Source organism: Populus euphratica, unplaced genomic scaffold (assembly GCF_000495115.2).
Source record: "Populus euphratica unplaced genomic scaffold, PopEup_1.0 scaffold1792.1, whole genome shotgun sequence".
Lineage (NCBI taxonomy): Eukaryota > Viridiplantae > Streptophyta > Magnoliopsida > Malpighiales > Salicaceae > Populus > Populus euphratica.
Window position 1 is genome coordinate 27498 of NW_011501644.1, and position 9086 is coordinate 36583.

A 9086-nucleotide genomic window follows, 5' to 3' on the forward strand; every position below is an offset into this window, starting at 1 on the left:
GCAAACTTTTCGTTTTAGTGGTTCATGTAATTTTTGGGCTTGGAATTTGAGTTTCAGCGGATTCATATGAATTTGTCCTAGTCTATTACATCAAGGCATTGTTGTCCAGTGTTCAGATGGGCAAATTTTTTGTTTTTAACTTCCTTGGAGATCAAAACATGTAGAATGGTATACAAATGGAATTCCCCATCACATCTATAAATGAACACAAAGATAACAAAGAGAAAATGGGAAGGGGCGTATTGAAACAACGTGATGTACAAAAATGCTCAAGACATGTATACAGTAGCCGTATAGCAGCACTCAGTGCTGAAGGTGAGGTAATGGTACCTCTTTCGTCATATCAATTTCAATCGACATCTAAGGATCCTGTCTGTAGACTACAAGAGCAATCCATCCTTCACTATTTGCTCTAGAAAGGTTGCCACATCCGACATAGTAGGTCGCTCGTTAGGATTTTCTCTGACAGCCAATTCTGCTATCTCGGCAACTTTAAGTAGGGACTCCACATTTCTTGGAAAAGTGACATATCTATCAATTATGGCAGCTGCTTTGCCCTGTTTAATTAATGGCACAGCCCACTCAACAATATTTGGTGGAGTGTAATCTCTATCATAAGTTTTTCTTCCGCTAAGAATCTCTAGCAGTACAATTCCAAAGTTGTATACATCACTTTTCATATCTCCACAAATATCCTTCTCATTTGCTGAAAGAAGCCCAAAATCTGCGATTCGTGCTCCCCAGTCAGAATCCAAAAGGATGTTAGAAGTCTGGACATTATGATGGACAATTGGCGGTTCCGCTTCCATGTGAAGGTACTCAAGTCCCTTGGCAGCCTGCATTGAAATCTTCAACCTAAGGCTCCAATTCAGAGGAGAAAGCCCACCATGGAGGTGATCATGAAGCGTGCCATGGGGCATATACTCGTAGACAAGCAGCCTTTCCCCCATTTCTAAGCAGTAACCTAACAAGTTCACAATATTGCAATGCCGAACGTTGCAGAGGACCTCTAATTCCATGTCAAAATTCCTGCTATTAGAGTGAATTATCGTGGCAGCGTTTGCCCTCTTGACTGCAACCTGTCTCCCATCAGCTAAAACTGCTTTATAAACAAAACCATAGCTTCCTCGACCAAGCTCGTTGAACTCTCTGAATCCATTGGTGACATCTTTAAGCTCTGATAGTCGGAAAACTTGAGCCTTCCCAGGACAAGGAGTGATGGATTGAGGAAGGTGAGAATCATAAGCAACGTCAGCTTCGAGCTCTGGTTTGCCGATACAAGAATGAAACTGATTCTTTGTTCTTTCTTCGTTTCGGCTGGCGAATAAACATGGAAGAACACACCAGCTAACTAATATCAACAAGAAACCCAAAGCAGAAGAACCAATTATGACTGCTAATCTGCGCAAGTTGTGCCATTGCTTCTCATTATATGATTTCAACCCACAAACTTCCCAACAAGAATTGTTCTGGCAAAGAGAGCAAGCTGTGCATACTCTATCGGCATTCTCAGTACAAGGACTAGATAAGAAAAAACCTTCAGAACAATTTGACCCACATGGAGAACAAATCTTTAAGTCCATTCTAACACACAAGCTTGTCAAGTCCGGTTCATTTAGAATGCTTGCATTGAAAACAAACTCCCCTTCACCGCAAGAACGAGGACTACATAGCCCTGGGCTGCACAACTCCAAAGGAGGACTGTAATCAGGTGGCAAAGTCCCGTTAGCAAACCAGCAATCAATAACCAAATCATCTTCCCTTATCCCACATGTCGTGAAATCAGACGAAGCAATCGCCATAAACCCAGAACCACCCTTTGGAATTAAAGATGAATTGAAACTTCCCCAACACTCGACTGCATGATTATCCTCCCTAATCCCACAGAAATGGTTAGTTCCAGCAGTTAGTGACACAAAACGGGTCCCAACGGGAGGGGTTGAATATGAATTAGTACTGTTGCCCCAACATTTGACATCATTAGACCCCTCCAAAATCCCACAAACGGAATCCCTCCCTGAAGCTAAAACCATGTAATTCTCGGAGAAATTCGAAACGCCGAACCTATCTTTGTTCGGTCCCCAACAAACAACCCCTCTTCCTCTAACCCCACCACAACTAAACTCTTCACCAGAAACAACCTTATCAAACACAAGATTACTAATAGATTGGCCATAAAAGACACCAGTGCCCTGTACAGAAGTTAAACTGTTATTAGCACCGTTGATAATATTCCAACAATCAATCGTGCCGGAATCATGATCAGAGTAATAAGATCCTCTAATAGCACACACATGATTCTTTCCTGCTGCAATATGAGAATAAGCTGTGTTCCTATAAACTGAAGGAACAAGATTTGGACCTGAATAAACTGAGCTCCAACAGAATACTTGTGAGTTATTAGCTAAGATTCCGCAAAGAAATCCTTCGCCGCCTGATAGAGCTGCTATGGGACCAATATTACTAAAATAAGCAGATGTAGAAGCTGAGGATGATGATGGTGGCAAAGTGTTATTCTTTATCCAACAAATAACATCTTGCTTGCCACTAGCGTCGATGGCGCAGAAGAAGGCATGGTCTCCAAATGCGGCAGAGATGGGGCCCATGGATCCAAACCCAGATGCAGAAATACAAGAGAGGAGGAGAAAGAGGCCGACGAAGCAAGATTGTAACTGCATAGTTTAAAGGAAGTAAAGCAGAGGATTTGGAGTACCAGGAATTTCATGAACCGAAATGATTGGAGGTTACTTGCTAATTGAGATTTTAGCTGCTGCTGCTGGAGTTAGAGCTATAATTTTGATGATGATATTGTATTGTTGTAGATAATTAGAAGGGACGGGGAAAGAAACGCGGGTGTCGTCGCCATTTTTACAGTTTTGTTTGTTGGGAGACCAGACCGTTGTTACTTGAAAAACGTACTACGTGACGAAATCCAAACTAGTCGTTGGAGTGGTCAATTTTAACAATTTAGCACCTGCCTTAGTATCTAGATTATTGACTCACGTGATGCCTGGAGGTCTGAGAAAAATCTTATTGAACACTAAAAAAAAAGGTTTAGGCGTATGATGCGCCGCTAACGTGTTCCCTAAAAAAAGATTTTGACTAACAATTCAAAATTAAGTATATATTAGACAATATTTAAAAAAAAATTAAAGTATGATATAATACTATTATTTAATAATAAGATGCTAATATATTAAACTAATTATATCAATCTAGTTTGACTAGCAAAATTTACAAAAATAATCTTTAAAAAAAATATATTTGAAAGCTTAATAAGTAAAATTTACAAAAATAATCTTTTAAAAAAATATATTTGAAAGCTTAATACCTAATTAACTTAATGTTAACTATCAAAATTGATAGAAATTAGTAGTTAATAAAAAAATAAAGTAAATTTAAGTAATTCAACTAAAATTATGATGTAAGTCATGCAAGTAGTCAGATTTAATAAATTTTTTATTTTAAATATTGTTTTCTCATTTAATTATATAATAATAAAGTTTATAAAAAAACTTTATATGAAATATTTTTTTTAAATAAAAAAATCAAAACAAGCATGTGTGACTAAGATGGAAAAGGTAGATTATTGTTAATAAAAAAGTAAAATTGTTTTCTTAAAAAAAAATAAGGGGGGGAATGCATATATATTTTTTCCCTAAAAATATAATTTTTAAATCATTTCAATTCAATAAAAATCCACAAACCCAAAATCAAACTTTGTTAGATTTTTTTTCTTCTTGATTTAGATTTATTTATTTTTATGCAATATTGAGCTCTAAAAAACTACTATCAAACTTCTCTTATTGTATGGAACATATGGACATCAATAACAACTATTTGATAAGAATGATATTTTTTTTACTACACTAAAATTCAACTATGCTCTCTTTCTCCTTTCATAAATCAAGGATTAAAAAATAATACAAATAAAATTTTATACCAAGTTTGATATTTCAAAAAAGTAAGCAACCCAAAAGGTATATTGTTGGAAAATGGATGACTAAATGGAATTTTTTGCACCAACTTTGAATCCATCATCCATTTCAACACTTTTTTTATATCCTCTTTCTTATAATTTTTTCTCTGGTCAACAAAAGAGAAGCAATGGGCCATCAATTTTGTAATTTAAGGACTTAATTATTGAAAATAAAATAAAATTAAGGATCAAAATAAGAAAATATATTCCAATCTACAGAGTAAGAAAGTGTACAATATAAAATTAATAGTATTTTAGTGGTGTTTTGTTAATAAATGAATAATAATAAAAGTAATCAAAATGAGACTTATGTTTACTTCGGACATAAAATATTAATCCAACTTCATCCAATCTAAAATCAAAAGGGTAGTCCATAACATGCATCAGTGTAAGGAAAATGTATTATAAAATTAAGAGTTGGTGTGTAAGTATATGTGCTTGTGCATGTGTATAAACATAAAGGATAGTTGGTAAGCTTATGAATTTTTATATTACTGTTAACGAGGAGAAATGGTTAACACGAATTTTTTTTTTAAAAAAAAAACCTATCTAATAGATAGCTCAATCTATCATTTGATAAGTTTTCAACATGGTTATTTATTTTAACAGGTATATTATATCCAGTTTTTCATTAAGTTTTTCTATCTATATTCACCAAATTATATATTTGTCTTTTAATATTACCCTTTTTATATAAGGATGTAATTGAAAATTTTCTTAAAATTGTTCAAGATATTTGATGAAATAAATTTTTTTAAAATTGTTCAACCATTAAGATTTTAATTTTTTCTCAAAAAAATAAAATTATGTTCTTGTGTAGTTTAAGGACATTTTGAGAATGAAAACAAATATAATTATTGTGCTAAACAATTCAAATTAAACAAAGAGAAAATATAAACATAAAAGAGCAAGAAAAGGCTAAGGATTCATAGATATTCTATTCTGAAGTTCTTATTTTAATATAAATAAAAAGAAATTATATATAGACTAAACTAAAAATGTTATTTTATTTTTAATAAATAAAATAAAATAAATATATTTTTTAACAGTTATATCAATTTAATTTTTTTAAATATATGTTAGAGTATTGGATATTGTATAGAGATGTATTCCCAATTATATAAATGTAGGTTCGAATAATTTACCCAAAAAATAATTAGTCTCTCACCGTTGAAACATTGAGTACTTAAAGAAATGGAGACAATATACGCGTAGCACGAAGTCCTAGTGGCATTTTTAGGAAAACACCTTATTAAAAAAAAAAAAAAAACCCCTAAAGGGAAAGGGAAAAAAAAAACCCCTTAAAGGGAACGGATGCAGTTAACCTTCTGCATGAGACGCTGTCGTAAATTATAAACTTGTTGTAAATCCTTTGTTATTTAACATGTAGATAACTACGTGCCCCACTTGTCCGTCCCTTTCTGTATTTGTCACGCATCCTATTATTTAATGCTCCCACTGTTTATTTTCCTTCACATAGCAAAGATTTCAACTCAGATATAACATCCTACCAAACGTGAATTAATATATTGGAATGCTCTCATATTGTGAATTAAAATATTTTTTTTATCATATATTTTGTTAATATATTGGAATGCTCTCATATTCTATTTTATATTTTTAAAAACTATAATGCTTGTGTGTTCACATGACCATCATGCTTTCCGAAACACGTATAAAGTTCTACAGAACTATATACCCCGTAATGTTTCTCTCCACAACTGTGCAGATGATGCTAAACCAGCGATCATTCCACGTGATTGCCTTGTCAGCTGTCTGGACTCTTCCTCTCAATGGCATTTCAAGGGGCTAGGGGTCAATTATCTAACTCTTTCTTTCTATATAATAATTCAGAGCATTCTTGACTTTTTTTCATAATCTATTCAACCCCAAATGGGTCTGCGGAATCCTAATATTATATGCTCGAATAATGCGAACATGCGCCGTCAAGATCTTAGGGGGGGGGGGGGGGGGGGGGGGGAAGTGAGGAAATCAAGGTCACCAGATGCGTTTCTTTTGTCAGGATGGTGGCCTGGGGCCCATTAGCTTGGAGGTACTAATTTTGCATGTGGTCTGTCTTGGAGGTACTAATTCATGGAAATGTCCTTTCCATTCTCATTTTGGTTTCGTAAATGAAAAATATTAGTATAACTATACCCTACGCATATTGCTTTTTAGCGTTAAAGAAAAAATCATTAATGGATTACTAACATGTTTTTGTTGCAATAAAGAAACTGAAAAGTAATCTTTAGGGGGGGAATTCAAGTAAGGAACTAATAAGTCAAATTATACGTTCCGAGGGTTGCCATTATAACTAATGTTATGTGTTTCCATTTCAATGTTAAACCCAGTGTGTAAGAGAAAACTCTAGAATATTAAGAATGAAAAAGTTATTATATATATTGCATTTTGTTTCTACACAATGGATGCAAATTGAATGATATAACACATTCTCATATTTTTTAGAGACTCTCTTTCTCTCTCTCTTTTTTTTTTGTTATTTAACATGATTAAATGATTGATTTTTTTCTTCAAGTACATGAGTGTCAAAGTAATAAATAACTTACAAGACCGAAGTCGAACAACAAGAAGATTAATTGTATAAATTATAGATAACAATAATATAATAACAACAATAACAACAATAATAGTAGCAATAACAACAACAACAACAACAACAACAACAATAATAAAAAAGTTAATGAGAATTTTGAGATGGAAGATTAACGTAAGGATTAAACAATGATAACAACAAATATTAAGGTTAGAGGATCTACTAATGGTATGTTAAACAAATATAATATAAACTCTTATCATTCAATTGAAAACCACACACAAAGCAGGTTCCAATCAAATTATTAATATGATTACATTAGTTATCTTATTCGAATAATATTAATACTTGTAAATGTTGTCAGGTATTCATGATTATAACTTATGTTAACAACAAATTAAGTTTTTTTCATAGCACAGGTGTCGGTTATACCATACAGTTTATGTTATGAAAGTGCAAAACATTTGTTTACCAAGTGGTATATAACATAAATCTAAATTGGTCATTTAACAAGCAAAGTATTAAAAAGTAAACAAGATAAAAAATATAAAACATGTTAGTATCAAACATTAAAATCCATGTTAAGTTTACACTATACTTATTCTTACACTATTCATGTAACCTTTTCACCTTGACATAATAAACTTAACTAAATATAATGAAAGAGAGAAACATAAATAAATAAGATAAGAACATAAATAATATAAAAGTTAACTAAGTAAAGGAAATGAATTGAAAGGCATAAACAAGATATTAATGAAAACAAAACTTAAGCATTACAGAAAATACAAAGAGAGAATGCAAGAGCATGATCTTGATCTGAAAACCAAGATGCCTAAATATATGGTAAATATCTCCTTTTATTAGCCAAAATTTAGAACTATTGATTTGATAAATAATTGATGGGTGGGTGGCCATATTTTGACTTAATGACAATCTTTATCTTCTTGTCTGAATAAAACATCATTAATAATGTCAGAATTGAAACCAGTTATGCTCATGAAAGCTCTAGAAAATTGTCTCAGCTTTCAGGATTAAAAAAATAAGGTCATTTGGACTTCTAGAACTCAAGTTATGGGCTGAACACTGAACAATATTTGGGCTACAGGATAAATTCAGACATCTTTGTTGTTGTTATAATTTAGACTTGAAAATAGCCTTTTTAAATCTTGGACTCCCCATGAAAGTTGTAGGCATTTATCTTGTCCATCCATATAAAATGGACCTAATTTGAGATCTACAGCTCTAGATAAGACCTAATTACCGAACAGTGTTTTAGTTTAGACTGTACCGGCATCTCTTTTCTAAGTTTGGCCCTCTATTTGTCCTTTCAATTTCAGTATTTAAACTTATCAATCAATTCTTTTATTTATATGATAGGCCTGTATTTAAAATGAACAGTTACCATAAATTAAAGGTGTCTTATATTAATAGATATGTTATTATAAAACATGCTTTAGTTAAGGAGTTAATGATACTTTAAGTGCAAAATGATGATATAAAACATTGATAAAAATACACTTTTAAGTACTAATCACACTCCCCTAACCAACTGATTACTAGTCCTAGTAATCAAAGCGTTAAAATAGAAAAATAATTTGTGAATTCCACAAAGCAAGGTATTTATCATTCAAGTTTCATTAATCTATCCAGATAAACAAACTCTCATTAAATTTATATATCTGCTCAATACCTCTTAAATAAGATAATAATAAACCTTCTTTTTGTGCTTAATAAATCAACACATAGTTATGGGGCTTTACTTGGAAGAAAACAAAATTTTTGTTCTAATGTATAAGGTTAACTTCCTTGGGATGAGATTATTATTATTATTATTATTTTAATATATATACATATAACTTAAAACATGATGTATCTTTAACCCGTAACGAGCTTTCGACTAATGACTCTATAACTAGGTGGTCTTAGAGCATTAGGTATTGAGACAACCCTACAAGTTTAGTAACTCGAGTTGCTGATATAGATACATAGATAGTGCAATGTTTGATTCCTTTAAGCTTTTCTTCTCAATCCATGTAACAAGTGTTGGGCTAATAGCTTCTAAGTCAGTTGGCTTTAGGGCATTAAATATTAAAACACTCCTTTGGGTTTAATTGCTTAGGTTATGGAGGTTACGAAACCAAACTTATCTACGTTTTTATTATTATTATTATTATTTTTGCTCTTGTTTTTTGTTTTTTTATTTTTTGTAAATTATGTACTATCCATTTTCCTTAGTTGTTACCTTTAATAAAAGAACATAAATAATGTAATAATTCAATGTGCAACCCACAATCATATGTTAAAGTGTGTGTGTGTGTGAAAATTAAGGTTTAAGAATACATGTTAAATGAGTATATGAGCAGAATTAAGTGATAACAATGCGAGAGTTTGTAAACCTGAATATTTCAAGAAGTATTATGATAGATCTCGTTAAGAATGTTAAATTAGTTAAAAAAATTTTGTCAAATAATTGGAGAGGAACTACAAGTTTCTACAATGTCTGCTCGAATGAATGCAATATTTAACTATGTTGATGCCTTCATTACGTTA

At 32.0% G+C, this 9086-nt stretch overlaps 1 protein-coding gene across 1 annotated transcript; it reads right to left on the reverse strand.

Annotated features, from left to right (window-relative positions):
• Nucleotides 1-242: 242 nt before the first annotated feature.
• LOC105118213 (serine/threonine-protein kinase-like protein CCR1) lies at nucleotides 243-2834 on the reverse strand. Its single transcript, XM_011016114.1, has one exon. The coding sequence runs from the start codon at nucleotides 2676-2678 to the stop codon at nucleotides 381-383; it is 2298 nt and encodes a 765-aa protein (XP_011014416.1). The 5' UTR covers nucleotides 2679-2834; the 3' UTR covers nucleotides 243-380.
• Nucleotides 2835-9086: the final 6252 nt, after the last annotated feature.